This window comes from Cheilinus undulatus, linkage group 11, assembly GCF_018320785.1.
Source record: "Cheilinus undulatus linkage group 11, ASM1832078v1, whole genome shotgun sequence".
In the NCBI taxonomy this organism is placed as follows: domain Eukaryota; kingdom Metazoa; phylum Chordata; class Actinopteri; order Labriformes; family Labridae; genus Cheilinus; species Cheilinus undulatus.
In genome coordinates, this window is record NC_054875.1 from 40715631 (window position 1) to 40735941 (window position 20311).

The 20311-nt window shown below is 41.1% G+C and overlaps 1 protein-coding gene across 1 annotated transcript in view; it reads left to right on the top strand.

Annotated features, from left to right (window-relative positions):
* Window positions 1-20311, top strand: part of plxna2 (plexin A2) — a 360814-nt gene that overhangs the window by 54879 nt on the left and 285624 nt on the right. Inside the window, exon 3 of the mRNA XM_041799400.1 lies at window positions 3080-3262. Within this exon, the coding sequence (XP_041655334.1) occupies window positions 3080-3262 (183 nt within the window). The remainder of the gene's footprint in view (window positions 1-3079; window positions 3263-20311) is intronic.

Below are 20311 nucleotides of genomic sequence, written 5' to 3' on the forward strand. Positions count from 1 at the left end.
TACTTGAAGGTAAGGATGTGCTCAAAAAACAGTATGACAGTATAATGTCAAGGACTCCTTGTGAAAATGTGAATTGATGCTAGGGAAGCAGTCTGTCTGCAAAGACTGTGAGGGCAGTTTTTACAGACATCACATGGTTTGATGTCAATATTTAGCTAAATTTTATTGTGTTTCAGCTTCAGTTAGAATTTTAGCTCCCACAATCATGAAAACAAGACAACTGAGATACAATTATTACGATGCTAGATGGTGTGTTGCACTTGTTTTCCACTTCCTTTAAAGTACTGTAAAGTAAGCTCCTCCCACCAATACTACTCTCACTCTAATTAAGTGAGGAGCAGAGGGAGCAACAGCACCTACTTCAGTTTGTTTGAAAGGAGGGAAATAAAGAAAATGATGGAAAGGCAGCCATTGAACCATGGTTTTGAAGAGTAAGGCAATAAAATAACAGAATGCAAAATAACTTGCATAATTTCTCACACTGTTATGGCTGCTCCTCAGGGAACACAGCGAATATATTTAATCTGTCAGGAACACTCTCTTTATATATTTAACCATTTTATTGCAAAATGAATATACAGTTTTACTTGGTGGGGAAAGCTCTGCTCAAAATATGCTCCCTAGGTTAGTCAAGCAGCATGCTTTGACCCCATACAGATAGATACATTTGTGAAAATACATATTTAATACAATCAAATTTGTTCAGAAGCAATTAATTAATAGTAGCATGAATCTGAATTTGGGGATGCAACAAGCTTTATGCTATAAAGGAGGAAGTTGGGTGGAGGAGGTGGAGCTTTGCCACCAGCAGCAGTGTTGTGCATCAGCATTAACGCAAGCAGGGATTAGTGAGGACTTCTTATTTAAATAGACTGCTGTGTTGAGAGAAAAGGCTGTAATTGGCTGTGGAAGCCGGGTGGCAGTAATAAGGATCAACTGGGTGTATGACTTTTTTGAACTGCATGAACTTAAGCTTAGCTTCATTTTTTTTTTTTAACAATTTCATTTTATTCATACTTGTAGCTTGGGCCACAATAAAGATAGTTTTCAAACACCCCCTTCAGTGGAACTACATCTCCAGCCAGCCCCTTAAGACAAAAATCCATAACAGAGGCTGTCACATTCATCCCAGAAAAAGACAATAAACACTGTTAGCAACCCAGGGTCAAAGAAAACTTGTTCATGATCTCAATATTAATTGAAATAATTCTGATTTTGATTTTTGCCATTATCATGCAGCCCTATTGGAATCCAAGCTACACACGCTGTATTGCATATTTTAAATAAAACCAGCATGAACGGTTGAGAAACTCCATTGCCAGTTAGACTGAAAAGTTGCAAAGTTGCAAACACCCGGAAGTCAGGAGTTGGACTGGAGTCATGCAGTATGCAAGCCCTGCAAAAAAACAAGGATCTCCCCCAGGGTTAAACTATGTAACAGGAATTCACATTTCGACTACCAGTGGAGCCAGTTGTTAAGTTGAACTCTTGCCGAAGCCGGTTGAGAGAAAAACAAAAACATTTTTGCACCGGTAAAAAACTTTCAGTGTTGCCCAGTTCTGATAAAACTACTGCCACAGCTACATCCAAGCTAATCTCTTCAATGGCTGCCTTTGTTCGCAGGCTTGTAGTTCAGCTAAACCATGCCAGTAACAACTGCCTCATTCTCCTCAAATGACACTGATTGGTCCAGGAAATCCTGGACTCACACAAACTTAAAGGCCTGAAGCTTTGGAAGATGGATGCACCATATGACAGACATGGAATCTGGCCGATCTGTCAGCTTTGTGAAGCTATGTTGTCCTTTCTTAATTCTGTCAGACTCAAAAGCTGAACATCCCAATTTAAAGACACTGAAAAAGGAAATATGCAACATAGAAAGCTACTACCTGGTTGTTGCACCACAGCCCAGTTACCTGGACCAGGCACTTTATCATAGCATTTATAGTATTTTTAATGGCACTTTAGATGGTCAGTTAGATTGTGTGAAGCACTTCGAATTGCCTTGTTGCTGAAATGTGCTATACAAATAAACTTGCCTTGCCTTGCCTTCAATGGAGGCTCCTGCCATGCCTTTCCCAGGTCACCCACAGCCCCCGGCTATGACTTGTTATCTTCCAGGAAGTCAATTGCAGATGTATCAATATTCTTCCCAGCCTCTAATGTGAAGTGTTTCCAGCCAAATAGCTCATCCTCCAACTTTTTAATGATCAATCTGAACATTTCCTACACCTTATCTTCCAGAAATGCTTTAAGCTTCCTTGTAAAGTGCCGATGCTGTCAAAGTAATGATTGACAAAAAAAGTTTCTAATCACTTGAATTGTTCCTTTTTTTTCTTGAGTCGGTCAAAAAGATGTTTTCTGAATATTCAAAGCAAGGTAAACAGCAAATATGCCTCAAAACTGCAGTCATACTTAACAAGAGTTTATGCTAATGTTTTGTAATGAATGGGTAACGGCAGTTAATTGCAGTTTCTTCGCTCACATGCATATTTTAAGGTTGCATGCTCATCCAGCAGTGTTTTGCCTGCTCTCATAGTTATCATGCGGTCTGTGTCTTCCTGCAGAGGTGTGATGATAGGCCGGGGTAATGAGCCACGGTGAGAGCAAGGTGGAGCTCAGTCAGGCAGAGCTGAAACATGTCTGCCAAGTGGAACAGAAAGGCAAACGTTTGTCTGGCTGAGAGACTCGTCCGCACACCTCCACCTCGCTCTGACCTCCCTCTTCCCGTCTCTGTCTCTCTCAGTTTCACCTCCCTCACCCCTCCTTTCAGACGCTCTCTGACACTGCAACTTTGACCATCGCTCTCTGCCTCTGTCTCAGTCTGTCACCTTCATCTTTCCTCCTTACTGAGCTGTCTTTTCTATAATGCCTCCCCGCTCTCCTAATATCTTATTCCCTAAGTTAGTTCTATTTTTGTCGCTCCCTCCTTGCGCGTTACATTTCATGTCAAGGGTTTCTATGTTTAATGTGACACATTTGTCTCAAAGTCATGATCACCTTTTCTTTTATTGAAGTCTTTTCTTTGTTTTAGTTTCAAACTTTTTTCTGTAACCTCTGTTGTCCTTTCTGTCCATAGCCGGTGCCCATTGATGACAATTTCTGCGGTCTGGACATCAATCAGCCCCTCGGTGGGTCTCAGCTGGTGACCGGTCACACGCTCTACACCGAGACTCGGGACCGCATGACTTCTGTCACCTCCTATGTCTACAACGGCTACTGTGTTGCCTTTGTAGGCACAAAGAGCGGACGTCTGAAGAAGGTGAGTACATATCTTCTCCTCCTCCCGCTCAGCATTGTAAGCGATCTGCACTCTATATCATCGTAAGACGTTCTCAGGCTGTCCAGTGGTCCACGGGGCACAGACATCGTGAAGCGGTCCTATTTCCATTCAGATGGATCATGGTCACGAGGAACTTATCTCCTTAATATTTAATGCTTGCTGTCAAAGCGTCTGAGAGGGCTAATGTGTGATGGTCGGCTCACTGTAGTGGTCATTACCAGTTCCTTGTTAAGCGAGCTCCAGTGTCGCAGTGTTGAATAACCTGCAAAGGCCCATTAATTTTAATAGGCACCTTTCTGCCTGTGGCCCACTGAGAGGCAAAAGACAGAGCAGGCCACAGCGCTAAACCTCCTAGCCTTGGTCTGAGAATACAGACGCCACAGAGGGGTTATGGGCTGCTGGCCAGATAATAATGATATATTTTGCACCCCATCTACAGGGAAAAGGTGTAAGATGAGGTTTCTCGCTGACAGGGTTGAATATCGAGGACAGCAGGTGATATGCTCTGGGTTTGGCTTGTACTGAGATTGTCAATCAAAAGTTTTGCTGATTGCCTTTCAGCGTCTCTTATTGTCTGATAGAAGATATATGCCTCTGGGATTGGATATATGCCGCTGATTTTTTTCAGTAATTTTTAGAGCCTGAGGAAGTTTTAAACCAGGGGTGTCCAAACTTTATCCACTGAGATTAACATACAGAAGAATATAAGGATGACTGGGCTGATATACCTCAACTTTAGTGTATTTAAGTCAGTGAAATCAGTCTAAAGCTCAATGACTGAATATGCTTAATGACTATAGAGGGCCACTTGTTCTTGGGTTGCCAGATTATATAGTTGGCCCTGGCTATGACTGGATCCAGCTCTAGATTAGATGGGAAGGATGCTAAATGCAACAAGGAGGGAAGATGACCTCAAGACGGAGTAGATAAAGTAACAAATTAGTGTGTTATTTGCTGCCGTAATCCTTTCGTTGGCAGTACTGCCACGGACTGTTGTGGTGAAGAGGGAGCTGAGTCGGAAGGCAAAGCTCTCAATTTAGTGGTTAATCTTTGTTGCAACACTTACCTATGGTCATGAACTTCTGAATAAGATCAGAAGTTCAAGCGGTCAAAATGGGATTCCTCTTGATGGTGTTTAGGCTTGGACATCTGGACGGAGCTCAAAGTAGAGCTGCTGATCCTTCACGTCAAAATGAGCCAGTTGAGTTGGTTCAGGCATTTGATTTGGATGCCTCTTGAATGCCTCCAAGTGAAGGTCTTCCAGGCCATCCAACTGGGAGGAGAACCCTGGTTAGACCCAAGACTCACTGGAGGGATTACATGTCTCATCTGACGAGGTCTGGGTTGACTTGCTTTACCTTCTGCCACTGTCCCGGCCCAGATTGGCAAATGGAAGTGGATGGATGGATATGTTGACCATTGTTTACCATGTTGTTGTCTCAATTTAGCCAGGGTGGGTCATGCCTGCCTCATTTTGTAGTTTAATTTTTTTGTATGCCTTAGCTCTTTCAAAATATCCATTAGCAGTATATTGCATAGATGTTCAACTGTCTCTTGTCACTTGAAATATTTCACCAAATACTCTGCAATCAAAGTGGGAATTTGAGCTGCTTGTACATAGGATTTGTGTCTAAGTGGATGCCTCTGTTGTGCATAGATAATAATTAGATATGGATTTGAAAAAAAAGGAAAAAGTAGTGGTAAAATATAGCTGGGAGGCATACCTGAATATTATCTATGTACGGTAAACACCGATGTTAACGAATTCTTCTTGTCAAAATATTTCTTTACAGAATTTACACAGCACCTGGAGTGGAAACTAAGGCTTACAATACCATTTTTCCTTTTAAACTCTGGAATGTGCTTCAGGCAGAATAAAAACAGACCACAGGCTTGATAGGCCTTAGTCTGGACACCCTTGCCTTAAACAACCTCCAGACAAGATTTCATTTTTTATGCTGTGGTTTTGTTGCAGACGTAGATCTCATCATTTTTTGGTCAATAACTTCCCCTGGAGGAGCGCCTCCTCTTTTGTTGAGTTTCAGTTCATAAGTAGAATGTAACACTTCAGTGGCTTCGGTCTGGCACAATTTGGTGGTATGAGTCTGAAAATGAAACCCATTTTCTGTCAATTTACTTCAGTTAATGAGGATCATGTTTCTGAAATCAACTCATGATGCAGATTTGGAAAAAGTGAAATTGAAGCTTTGTCAGTTCTGAAGTACACAAGAAATGAGAACAACTTTTAAAGTGTTTTGGTGGGGAAATTTGAACCCTGGTAGGTTTTGGTGTTACAATTTCAGACATTCTTATGGCTAGAAATTCTAACATTATCAAATAGACTCTGTAAATGGAGTTTATTGTAGAGCAGTCGTTACACTTTATTGAGTGCTGTGATTGTATGGCAACTGTTACAACCTAAATGAAGTGTTTTCATGTAGGCAGTATCTGCCTTTGACTGTTTCTAGCATCTTCAACATTATCTTGTTATTTAGCAAGGAACATCTTTGTTTCCTTATCTGTTTTAAACTAAAAGTCATGTAAATATGTCACTCTGGACTCTGGAAATTGCAATAAGCACTTCCACAACTTTCTTGAATCTATAAATGACTTATTGATTGCTTGAAAAATGGCAGAATAATAACAAAAATGATGGTTAGTTCCTGCCCTTGTGGGTGCATTTCTGTCCCACTAGTTTGTCTTACATATTGACAGTGCAGTCTAGACTGCATTTGGACAGCTGGTCGAAGGATTTGTCAGTATTCACTTGGCTCCTCCTTGTATGGGGCTGCCTGTTGGAGTGACAGCAGGAGTGCGTCACGGAGCCATAACTGGCTCATATAGACATCCCTCCCCCTACTAACAGCTGCACAAGGCTCAGTGAAAGATATTGAAAAAGGAAAAAGAGTTGCTAAAACCAATCTGATACCTCTTTTGGCACACTCTTTGTTATTTCAAGGCTGGCGTTGCAACACAAATGGCGTCTGCCTGGGCTATTTTGGTCTCCTTCTATTCATAATTAAATCAATACACCAATCAAGCTGTGGTAGAGAGAATATTCATCCCATGTAATCCCCTGTTTGAGCTGTTTAATAATTTAGCATCTTTTCCTACTTGGTTAAATGAGAAGAGACAGAAAAGAGTGTTTTTTCCCTTCTGTGCTGCTGTTGCTTGCATATTGTTTTTATCTCACTGCTTCCTTACACACTCTTGTCTGGAGCTGCTGTCTGCCTTCTGTCCATGCAAAGTAGCCTTGCGTGCTGCTGTGTACTTAGGCTGGCTTCTCAAAGGGGCATGACTATAACTACAGTAACGCTAACATGGGGGAGGAGGGCATCGGAATACAAGAGGGCACCTACAGAATGGGCGCCATGGTCCAGTGGCCAGAGCAGGAAAACCCTGTAGGGCGCTCAACCACAGAAAATGATCCACATCTTAGTAGAAGAAAAATCAGCACTTTTTTTATGAAGGGTAAAGGTAACAAATGATACATACTGTATGATATGGCTTAGTAACAGCAATGTCAACGCAATATTTTCCGACCTTATTTACACATCATTTATGTCAAAGCCAGAAAGAGGTGAAATTGTTTCCTTATCTCTGGAAAGTTTGTGCTTCATAAAAACTGCAACGTGCTTCTCAGCCACTATGTACACCGTGCTGTTACCAACCTCATCACAAGTTGCTTAATGCAATAAGTTCAGTTTGCATGGAAAGGGGTGTATTCCCCAAATAACTGCATAATGGCTCATCATCTCTGCATGCAAGTGTGTATATGTGGTGATTGGCCAACAAATCAATAAGGTGAGCATTAGAGCTGTGCCTTTTGGCTTATTTACACAGTTTAGTGCACACACTTTATTGTGGCGCTTTAACAAAGCATCACATCATTTGGTTGCATGGGGACAGACACATTCAAACATGTTTACGCAGCACTGTCAACTACAATCAACAAATAACAGCAAAGAAACTGTGATTTCTAATATCAATGTGTGATGCATCTCCTGTGTTATCTTGTTTGATATGCACATGGACAAACTATTTAAAGAGAGCTTACTTTAATCAGGGATTGTGGAGCAGGTGTATCATCACATCTAGGCATGCCAAATACGTCTCCTTGTGGGCGTGTTTCAACAAAGTCCAGTTGTTTTCCACTCTCTCTCTCAGTTATAAAAAAACAAAATTGTGAGCCTGGTGTAGTTTCCATCTTTTAGCCTTCTGTCTTGTTGGATTTTGTTGAAAATCAGTACATGTTTCTAATTTTTTAATGGCACCAGTTTTAAACCAGTACGCCCAAGAAGTCTTCTGAGAAGTATCAAGGACAACTGGAGCAACAGTGTGGCGTGCAAATCGAGACACACTGCCAATTATAGTACTAAGATTTACAGCTTAACAAACATTGACATCACATTGAATTTTTTTCCCTGTTGTTTTTGGAGTTGACAAGCTCCAGGCTCAGCCAGGTGAAATAAGCAAGCAAGTCCATCAGGGACACCTCCTGACCTGCAGTGACTCAGACCACTAAAGGATCTCAGGCGTTATGTTTGATGGTAAGGAAAATAACAAAAATATATCTGCATTCGGCACAGCACCCAACTAAGGCATCCCAATCTTGGGCAGAAAGTGTATTTATCTGTTATATTCTAACCATAAAAGCATCATTGCTTTTGTTGCTAGAACTTTTAAATTCCATTGTAGTGTAAATATCCAATGTCTGATCTGTTAATAGCCGTAAAACTGTACATATTAACAGTCAAAAACTCAAATATCTGACCTAAAACTCTCTGAAAGTCTGATCCATGAAAAATTAACCAAGCTTGAATACAACACTTGTAATTACAGAGTTCTTGTGACAAAATGAGTGATGTTTTAATGTTAAGAAAATCAGAAAAATACGCCTTCTGCCCAAGACCCAGGATGCTTTTGCCAGCTGCTGTGGTCAGTGCCAGTGTAGGCTTTGAGGTGTCAGACCAGCTTTCTGGCTGACTTCACATGGGTGACTGGAGCTTCTCAACTCTGAAAGTAAAGAAACAATTTCCAACTCATTGTCAAAACTTAAGAAACTGTAAATATGAACAATCGCCAACATCAATTTCTAACTTATAAAATGCCCAAAAGCTACATGTTACACAGCGCACTTTAATAGCATCTGTTTGGGTTTATTTGTGCTATTTGGTTATCATCCCTTTTCTCTGATGAGACACTCAGCAGGTTTATTTATTAAATTAGTACTCTAAAATAACAATCAATATGCCTCAGTGCTGTGTTTTTGAAGGTACGTGACAGGCAGTTATTAAGTACACAAGAAATAAAACACTTGCTCGGAATTAAAATTCTCAGCCAGTCGTTTTGTGCAACAGAGCTTCAAAAAGTGAAGTTTTCTGGACTTTACCTGAACCCCATTTGTTTGAAATCACATGGTAAGGCCAGGAGCAGCCGCCACTGTGCAGAAATTTGCATGCAGGTACATTTTTGGACAAGGCCCATGCTTGATTTGCATGCAGGCAAATGATCCTGCAAGCAAGGACTTTCCAGGGGGAAAAATGACCACAATTAGCATCTTATTGTCCCAGTCTTCACCAGCATGACAAAAAGATAAGGTTACTATTTTAACAGGTAATGAATCAATTACACTGTATGACAGAAGAAAGCTTTTCCCACAGTTATTTAAAGTGTGCTTCAGTGAGTCTGAAATATGCATGTGTTTACCTTGAGAGTGTTATCCTTTCACTCCCTCAGGTGTCACAGGTAGGGCAGTGGGATTGGGTGACCTGATGAGCCCCGGCTGCAGCTCCCCTGCAGAAGGCTGATAAGCTCCTACAGTGCTGTGTGAGACTCAGACTGGGATGCTGCAGGCTGCCGTCAGATCAGAGCATGACACAGCTATAGGGTGACAAGATGCTTTCGCTGATGATACGCTTCTATACCTTTATGTCTCCAATGCAACCAAGGGAGACAGACAGCTGGGGGAAGGAGGGGGTGGTGTTGTGACTGGGGATGCGTGGTTAGGGGGTGGGAGTCATGATGAGAAAAAATACGAAAAAAAAGTATGAAGAAAAAGTAGAGATAGAAGGAAACGAGGAGGGAGAGAGAGGAAGAGACCGTTGAAATGTGAATTTAGTGCCGCCAAAGAAACCAGGGCTGCACCGCTGCCTGTAATTGGATTGGCTCCCTTCCCAAAGAATTCCCCCCTCCCTTGCCCTCCATCTCCCGCTTCCCCATTCAATCCCATACCCCCCCCCCATCACATCCCTCTCTCTGCAGACAACTGCTGTATATGCTGCTGTTTCCTGGGCTTTGCTGGAGCATGCATGGCAAAGCAGGAGGGATAGTGTTGGCGGATACTTCTGCCTGTGGCCGGCTTTTGCTGAGGGATTGACGGAGGAAGAAGGGGTTAAGAGGGTGGGGGAGTAAGCAGATGCCAAGGTGAAGAGAATGCATATACAGTGGAAACAATAGCACTACAGCTGTGAGCCTCGCGGAGCGTGGAAGCACTCACACGCTGTGATTGTGTGTATTGGGTGTGAAGTGCTAAAATTTCACTGGGTGATGTTAGATCAAACAAACCAATCTATATTTTGTGAAGTGTTCTCATTCTCAGTCTAGAGTGAAAGCTGGTACTATCATACAAGAGTTATGGAGTTAATGTACTGCATGGGGTGTGGACTTCTGGGTGGCACCAATGGAGGCAGTGATTGATTGTGGAGGGCAGCAGATGTTCACCTCAGCAGAAAGCTTCTAGCCAGCAATCAATATTCTGTGTTTTTTTTTATTTAAGCTACAGTAAAACCAGTTCCAGTCTGGGCCAAACAGGACCAAAAGACACCTTTCACCAATTCTAAACTAAAGCAGTGCAAGGCAAGTGTATTGATAGAGCCCCATTCATGCATAAAGAGTCTTAAAATCAGAAAAGCTATACTATCAAAAACTATTAAATCTGAAGCTGCATCTCATGGTGTTATAGTGCTCTGAAATCCCTGACTGCAGAGTCTTAAGCCGCATTCTCACCAGGCAATCCTCACCATGCTCAAGCATGCTTGACCCCCTTAAGTCCATTTTGTTGGCTAGGCACAGTGCTGGGCTCTGGCACAGATGGAAGAGTTGGCCTTCAGCATGATACAGTTGCTCATGCACAAGTGCAGTGCACAGTGTCTCAACAATCATTTTAATAGCAATAGCAGAGTATAAAAGAGTCAAATCTAACCAAAATAAGCCATAAAAGTGACTAAAGTTGGTATGGGTATGTTTACATTGCGCTGACACTGGTAGATCTCTACTGGTGGGTCAGGATCCAAGAGTGGGTTGTAAATGTATGCCTGGCAAAAAATGTATCTACAAAACTCTTTGAAAAAATGCTTTTTTCACATGGAACATTTTCATCAAATATATTTGATTAGTTGAAATATATTACAAAATTTAGGTTGGAGCTCCTCATTTAAGAGTTGAAGGCGGGTGCTGAGTTGAGAAGCCCTGTGGTAAAGTGTTTGTGCCATTGTAGAATGTGATGGTGCATCAGTGGTCAGGCCTGGTTAGTCTTGGCATGATTTAGACATCACTTAATTTGTGATATTTACTTATTTAAACAAATAAGGACTTAGCGGCTATGTTGGGTAAAGTGTGTATTTCAATTTTTTTAAGTTTCTTTTCATACATCAGTGCTTATCAGGGATGCACAATGTATGATTTTTGCATATATGCTGATATTTATAAATTACTTTCAGCCGATATCAATAACAATTCTGATATTGATATTTAAATATAGTTTAATAAGGGTATATGTCAAGTTCTCTAGCTGATCAGGAGGTGTTGCCTGAACTTGAAAGGGCTGAGGTGACGCCAGAGGATGCAGGACAAATCAATTCTTGAAGTTTCCTTTCATTTATTTTCTCTAAAATGAATAGGTTGAAAACATGAACAAATGACAATAGACAAGTAAACATTACATAATCCATGAAGGAAACTAAACATGTTGAAACACTCAACCTATATTAAAAAAAAGAGATTTTTAACATCTATTTCCTGATCAAATCATAATTATCTGCTGACGGTATGATTCCTCAAGAATTTTTTGTAAATGTCTGCAGAAATTTTCTGCTGTTCACTTTTCAAGCTAATATCTGCTTATACCAATATCAATATCTTGCTGATGATATTGTGCATCCCTTTTAATGGTCAATGTCTCTCAGTAGGTTATAGTTATTTTAAGACGAAAATATCAAAAGAAGCCTTATAACTTCATTTTTAGCTTGATTTTGGGGATGTTTTCATGATTCAGTGATACATACAGGTAATGAACAACATAGAAAGGCTCAATGCTGACTTTGACAATGCAGTATGTAGTGTAGTAGAGGTGGGTTGGGAGAGAAGAGTTTTAGCTGGTGATATAATTGCCATAATTTCATTTCATTTCCATCAGTAATGGCCAATGATTGCTACAAATTATCAGTTCATTTCAACAAGATTTCAAACATCTGTTTGCATTGTTAAAGCAGTGCACAGATAAAATAATATATGCCATATTCTACACATTAACAGAAAAAAATAAACTGAGACTAATATGACTTTTAACAAAAATCTATGTCTAATATCTATGTTTTTTATAAGCTATCAATTCAGCAAGCAAGCAAGAATTCAGGGCTATAAAGTCACAGGCTCACTGTCCTGCTGGACACAGATTCACAGACTGGTGAAATGAAATCTGTAAATTTGTTCACCCCAGAACATCCTCCCATGGGTTTAGACTCACATGTTGCTCTGTCTGTGCTAGTTTAGACATACAGATGCTCCCACAGAGGCCCCCTACACATCTGCATGTGTTTTTGTGTCTGTCCAGAGTCCAATGTAATGAAGGCATTAAAAGCCCAAAAAATAAATCTTAAAAAAAGAAGAAATATCAGGATCAGTCATAATCCAAAACAGTAACAAAAGCTGTTGTGGTTCTAAGACCAGAAGCGGTTCTGGTCAGCTGATTCTTTACCGTAAGTTAATGTCCTATTTAAATTCCAGCTCTAGATTTACATCGATACTCACCAGGCTGTATATTACACTCACCAGGCTCCATCATTCACATTATCACTCGCATGTACCGGGAGACCAATAGACTGCTACAGGGCTCTGCGGGGTCAAATTATAGAGATAGGCAATCTGCTATGCAGTGTATTCAGGATACACATTACCCAAGAATTGCATCATCTAAATTGGAATTGGCTGTGTGTGGTTCGCTTTGTGCTTGAGCACAGACACATCCCACATGGGGACCGGGGTTTGGTGGGAAGCAATGCGGGCGTTAAGGAAGAGGGGAGCTGCGGGGAGCACTTCCTTTGATATAGATGGAGATGGAGGGCACGGCTGCACATGTAAAATTGGATGTTGAAAGACATTCGGGCAGGAGAATGCGGATGGAGGTTAAAGCAAGCTCAGCAGAGGCACGTTGAGGATTCTTATGTTAATCAGAGGCAACTCACTGACACTGAGAATGAGGTCTGTCCATCATGGTGCTCTCATATGGAGCAGCACGGGGTTAAGAGCTGTTGAACCGTACACCAAAGAGATGTATTCCCACGTGGTATCCTCTCTTGTGTTCTTCATTAAGCAATGTTACTCATGCTTGTATTGGTTTCATGAGTACATCACAGGATGTGTATTTGAGTCATGAAGGCATGTCTGTTTTTAGGTATATTTATGCCCACACTTTGACCTGTCTGCTGGCTGTGCTTCCTTTATTCAACAAATCTCGGTGGTGAATATGAGCGCTGAATAGAAATCAGGTCTTGATTAGTGGTGGCTTGTATCGGCAGTAAACCATGGATGAAAAAAAGTCTTCCGGCTCTTGATGATGTGCTGCTTTCGGCCTAATTAATTCTTCTCATCACGCTCTGATGAATAATCAGGAATTGGTTTGGATGAAGCCTCTGGCAAATGAGGGGAGACAACTTGAAAGGGTGGTTCAGGTGTTTAACCGGACAAGTCTTGTTGAACTGGTTAACACAGCCGAGGGTGCACGGCTGACTCACCTGGCTCCAAGACTGGCCTAAATAGCACCAGGACATGACGTGTCACTGAGGGTAGCAGCTGATTGTAGGGCACGACGTGTCACAGACTTGAAAGGCTTGTAAATGCAGGCAGCTGCTTCTATAGGACCCTGCTGGATGAGTGGTCAAACCTCCGCAGCCCCCCGTCCTCATTAGGCTGAATTCTCCCTCAGTGCGACCTTGGATTTGTCATGTTCAAAGAGAATATGATCTCAGAGCTCTGCCAGTCTCGACTCACCTGCTTGATCTGCTCTGGCCTTGCTTTGGTGCCACCTGGAAAAGCCTGACCTGGATTTGTATGTGGAAGAAAGCGTTCTACCAAACAAATCTGTTCTCAAACTCTTCAGCTCTTTCATTAGTCAGTCTAGTGGTTGTGTGTTCGCTCTTGTGTTTGGTGATGAGCCAGGCGTAAACTTTCTCTTTATGATCCAGCAAGCCATTAACTCAGATAACAACAGAGGCATATTAGGTCTCTCACAGCCACTGATAAGCTCTATGGGGACAGCATAATGCATACAGTCCAAATAAGTTTGATACCAGCATTAACCAAGCTCATTTAATTGAGAAACTTTTAGCTGCTCTAACCAGCCTGTCGTTAGTGGCCTTTTTATGAGACTGCATAGAAACAATCCAAAAGCATGAAGACTTAATCGTTTTCATACCTTTATTACACATCTCCAATTGTCACCGCATGACTTGCATTAACCTTGAGCTGACATGAAAAAGAAACACAATTACAAGTTAAAAGTGCCATCACAATTGCAACCAGGTGAGGTTTATTTCCAATCATCACACTATAAATTGTTATTTTTCCCTGAATGCCTTCTATAATAGCCGTTGAATCACTTTGTTTCAGATTGAATGGGGTGGTCCAATTATTCCCACACAGAACAAATCATTGCAGGCTTTTGTTAAACTATCGTCTTTGTTGTTTGTTTAGGCTTTAATGAAAACCGCAGAATTCAATACACCTGTTTATGAAGCAGACAACTAGCATTTCAAACTCCACCAAATGACAAATTGCCAGGCTGCATGGAGACATAAGGAGCCTTTTAGCTGAAGTGACAGCTGCCAATATGTGTCTATTACTTCCACCTTCAAGGCTCTCCTTTCTAGATTGCATGCAATTGTTTTAATCATGTTAAACTAAGAAATACAGCCGCAGTTTTCCTACAGGCAAAGGCTGGGAGCCAAGTGAAGCCTGCAGAAAGTACTTTTGCTCGTAAGAGAACATTTTTTCTCATAACACAACCTGCAGCACTTTGTTAAAGAGGATGAGTCAAATGTCCTAGAGTAAAGCAGCGCTTCTTGGAGAAAAGCAAATAGAAGTTTAAAGACATACTGTCATTATGTGGACCTCAGAGCATCAGTGCATTCCATCATAGTCTGTAATGACAAAATTCAATGGTCTTTTTTTCATTTGGTGTGTTAATCTAGAGTTTTGGATAATACAGAGATGTCACAGCTGCTACAGCTTGCTGTGTTGGCTTTATTTTGGATGCACCAATGCATGGGCTTAACATTCAAATTGGCTGATATGAGCTCTGTTGGCAGAAGTCAACAAATTATGTGGCGTGTCATTGCAGATTTTTATCTGTTGTGTCCAATCAGTTTAACACTTATATCTGATAAGGCTACCTGCTGAATCAAAGAAAAGATCTTAATGGGAAGAAGATGTTTTCATGGTCAAGCAAGAGATAGTGTTGGCTAAATAGGACTCCAAATAAAATAGTGAAAAAGCATCAATATTGGCATTGGTTAAACTGCTTCTTCATGGTACATGGTACCATGGTATTAGCCCGTATTTTCACTGCCAGTGCATCTCTACATGGTAAAGGAAGCTTTATCTTAAAGTCATATCATGTTGAAGTAAATGCTTTATCATATTGGATGTTTCAAAATGTCATCAGCTGCACATGTTGCACTTCTCTCTGGCATTATTTGTTTTAGTAACTTTATATTGGCTACTGCAGAATGACGCAGTCCTCATACAACAACTTTGCTGATGTGCTGCGTCATAAATGACATAATGTTAGAGTTCTTTTAAGCAGTAAGCCCTGTGATTTTGGTTAAACTTTCAAGGGCTGCAAAATTCTCTCTGAGGTTTAATCCTTAATGTTGCTGTTAGGGACCAAAAAGAAGAACTGTGCCTCATTGACTCCATGAATCTCAGAAATTTGGAACCAAACTGGAACCAGTTCATCATGTCCATGTGTTACATGTAGTTTTACTCCGTTGTGGTTCTCTGTCATTTTTTTTTTCTGCTAAAAATATGGTCAATTTGGCTGTTTGAAATGTATAACTAATTAGAGCTGCCAAGATTAATCTTGATTTATTAAGGCCCACAATTAGTGTACTCATTTTATAATCAGATGATTTATCATCTCTCTCAGCTAGTGTTGCACAGTATATTATCTGTTTTTTTGGTACTTTTTATTTTATATGGTACAGTACCAGAATCTCCTGGCATTAGGTCCTTATGTTGGTTGAATTTGGCAGGGAGAGATAAAAAGTTGTACATCCCACAGGTAGCAGTTACTCAGAGTAAGCATAAAGCCCACGATAAATACAAAAATAACGTGTTGGGTAACTTGAGCAACGTCTTAGTGTAAAAGGCCTGCTCATAGATTTATAGACTCTTATTTCATATATAGAATTATATCAGCAGTCAAAATTTTAAATCAGTCTGCAGGTTGTTCCGAGAAAGAGGGGAAGAAAACCAAAAAGCCTTCTTTCCCAACTCAGTTAGACTGTTGCAACAACAAACTGCACAAAATTAAATGAATGCATGTAGAAGAGAGGAAATATAGTCCGTACATTAATACAATGCTTTCTTCTTCTATCGTAAATTAATGGCAGTCAGCAAACAGCATGAACTCTGATTATTCATGCAATAATACCTATTAAAAATCATCGCCTGTCCCAAGAGATAAATCAGCTTCTTTAGCCCCTTACTCAGAAAGTGACTGGTACATTTTCCAGCACATAAACCTATAAATATTCAGTTTCAGCTCTCTAAAGTGTTTGGTAAGAGTCTAAACTCTACTGAAATTGATGATGATTAATGTTTCATTGATGTAACAGATTTCATTTAGGCAAATGAATTCAAACTTAAGTATTAAGTCCAGAAGAATGACACAGATTTGAGCATTGAGTTAGGCTGAATGTGTATATCAGTGTGATCTGTGCTGGGGGGGTTGTGTTTGGAGGTGGTTGCCATAGTTTTTTAATTACCATATCGTCTATAGCCTAGCTAATGAGTAGCTTGTTCATCGGGGTCTGGTAGGATGTCTGCGTGACCTTCCAGAACCCGGCCTCCACTTGACCCCCTCCTGCGCAGTCCTTAACCCTGAGCCGGATAAAGAAGCGGCCAGCGGCAGCCTCGGGCTACAGCAGCAGGCCGTGTCTTTCATGGCTGTCTTTGGAGTACAAGCCTCTCTATCTGCCAGACCAGGTCCAGGCTTCTCTAAACACTCCACTATTAGAAGGCCGAGGGAAGACTGAGAGCTCCTGCTGTTCCATTCATCTGAGTCTTATATCTGCTTTTTCCTTCTAAGTCTCTCTGATTCACGCTCTCTCTCTCTCCCTCTCTCTCTTATCCCCTCTTTCTTCCCATAGCTGTGAGTTAAACGCAGCCTGGCCAGTCAACCCACTGTCCCCTCTCTTTCCCTTTCTTCCCGTCCCTTTCTGTGTCTCAGTCCCCACTCTCACTCGCAGTCTTTCACTCCTCCTCTCCCCTGCTCAGACTATTACAGTGACACAGCCTACCCTGCAGTGATCTCATTAATCACATTCAAACAGCTCTCTATTGCTTTCTCGGCTTTCTCTCCGTCTCCCTCTCCATTCTCTCTCTCTAATTGCTTGCTCTTTTCTCTGCCAGTGTCTCGAAGGGAGCGTTTTTCATTATCTAACAACACGAGACAAATGCTCACACAGTGCATACATTTTTACTACAGATGGTTTATATACATATAGGCTTATTTTAGCCGCGAGATATGCAATGGTATGCAGCCATGCCAATGGAGCCCCATCCCAGAAGACACAAGAAAGAGGACTACACATGTTCATGAAAGTGTTGTCTCTAATTTAGCGACCAAAAAACGTGTTTTCTTTTTTTACAGATGACTTGATTTTAATCATCAGATTTGTTTTTGGCTTTCTTTCTGTAGAAAATAAATTACCCTTTTGAGTATGCTCCATAATTGGAATTTATGAGAGAGATTAATTAACCTATTGTTGATTAGAGGCACTGTCTCACCAGAGATGATACATGTAGAAAGAGAATTACTTGGCTAATTTTTTGATCACATTTTCTCTTTGACAGGGCCACAAATAAAATTGATGGCAGGACTGTTTCTGTTACCCATGACCGTTTCCTCATGTGTCTCCATGTTTAAGTTCTCGGGGCCCTGAAGGGAAAATAAGACATAGATCACTGGCTCTGCCTTAACACTGCTGCTGGGAGCCTGGGAGTCATTCTATGCCTGCGGTAGCGGATTGTGTGGTTTCTACTGCTGTTTGGAGCAGTTGTGTCATTAGGATTGAAAGCCACATCAAACATAGCACACTACCCAGATCCATGTCTTCCTGCTGTGGCTGACGGATGATCTGAGTGTATAGAAGGCTACATGTAAAGCAGTTGTGTGCTCTCTTTTCCTTTATGTGAGGCTTAAACTTTAACTTATGGCACAGGCATGCTAATTGTTCTAACAACAGAAGCATATGAGGTCTCTCACAGCCACTCTTGTGGTAATAAACTTCAAAAATGCACAGGGGCAGCGCAGTGCAGAATGCATGACATGAATTAAAACGTCAAATGTACCTAATAGAAACAAAAGCACAAGAACTACCACTGTCACTCTTGTGGTATTAGCTCTCAAAATGCCAGAGCAAAGAAATAAATAATTTACCTAACAGTTGGTTCCCAAGCTACAGGCATCTACTGGTAGATGCCACTTTAAGAGTGGCAGGTGCTATTTTGGACAAGAGTAGGCATGATTAAGAGAGCCATCACACCTAACCTGTTTGGTTCAATTGGTAGAACCCAAGTCTGTTTGCTAAGTTGGTTCAGTTTGTTATTTGGAATCTGGTTTCTGCCCAATCTAACTGCTGGAAGCATAGTAGCATTTGGGTCAAACAGCTACTGTAGCCAGACCAATATGTGTTGATAACCACAGGCACCTGTAGGAGCTTTAGAGACAAATGGTTGTGTCTTTTGTCTTCCTCTCATAAGGCTGTTTATATGACATATATTTCAAAGGATTATTCATTTACCTTTGCAATGAATGGTCAAAAATTCAAAGCATTCATTACAAGTTAAAGTATGAGACAAAGATATCTCCTTGTTTGGGGTCTTGTTCAGAAGTGAAGGTTGAATGGACTGTGAGATTGAGTGGCTGGGCTCAGCTTTAGAGACAGGGTGAGGAGCTTGGACATCTGAAGGGATCTCGATGTAAAGCTACTGCTCTTTCACATGCGCATCAGGCATCAGATGAGGATCAGGGTGCCTCCTGGTCGCCTCCCTGTGGAGGTCTTTCAGGCATGTCCATGTCCGACCCCAGGGCAGACCCAGAATTCGCGGCCTTGCCTTGCCTGCTGCCACAGTGACCAAGCCCCGGATAAGCAAAAGAAGATGGATATCTCCTTGTCCCTAAAAGTTTTCCTTTATTTCTTTACTTACAGACTTATTTTCAGTTCACTTCAGTAACTAAATACATGTTACATGCATGGATAGTATAAATGTTCTTAGCTCTTTTGAACGACCAGTTGATTGGTAGTTGATGGGTGTAATTAAAGTCAGTCAAGGTTTTCTTTAAAACAGGAAAAAATGAACGAATGACCTGCCAGATTACCAGCAAATAGAGCCCATGGTCAAGAACTGATGATCCAAGGCGATCTGATATGATTGAAATTCCTTTGTTAAACAGGAATGTCTATGCATTTTGTTTCTTTATCTGAACAGAAAGTTTGTGGTGACTGATCTCAAAAGTTTAGAACAACTTGTTGAACTATAAGAATATGTTTTTGTACCAGACATCTGTTGTTGTGACTAATTGGAGTTGGAATGCAAAGACATCCCTGTTCAATAAAGGGCTTTTAATCATATCAGAGTGCCTTGGATCTTCTTGAAGACTCCATTAATCATAATTTGGCAAGTCATTTGTTCATTTTTGGCTGTTTTAATTCCTGGACCCCTCATCCTGAAGAGCATCTCATCTTAGTTAGGTTTCTTCACTATTTGACCCTGTGTAGCACTCAGTCTTCTCTCTCTACATTTATCAAAGATGTTCTTTAGTCAACCAAAAGCCAAGTTTATAGATTCCTTTTACTGTGCCCTTCAATAGAATTCTACAAAGTAGAAATACAGCTCTCGATGTTGGCACCTACATACTTGTAATGTAGAGCAGTAGAGCAGTAGCAGCCTAGGCGGCATCTATGTGTAGATATCAATGAAAAAGGTACACCAGGGAGATCGATAGTGGAGCTAGCATTTTAGCTAACTTTAAGTGGTAAGCCTAAATCACTAAAGAACAAATCAACAGTTGTGTTGGGCCCCATTTCCATGAGCTAGTCTACCAAGGAAGTGAGCCAGGACCAAGTCTGGCCTGTTCTCCTTTTCCCACTGATGCTATCCTTTCAAAATAAAGGCAGGAGTTATTGGACTATGTTGCCTTAGTGCAGAAAGCACATTGCAGGGGGGGACTTATGCATCAATCCCAGTGGAAACGAATGAAAACATGCTCTATTATAAACACTACATGCATGATAAAATAGTAAAATAAACACAAATTATGTCCGAAAGCACAAGGCAAATGGAATCATTAACACTGCTACACATGTTACTGAATGTTTCTCCCAGAATGACGTCACCTGTCAGCTTCTCATGAATATTTCTGACCCATGCATTTTGAATGATCTGCATGCAATTAGAAATAAATATCCAAACATTACGCACGAGAGCTGTGAGAAAGGAGGCCAGGCCGTGCAGCTTATCAAT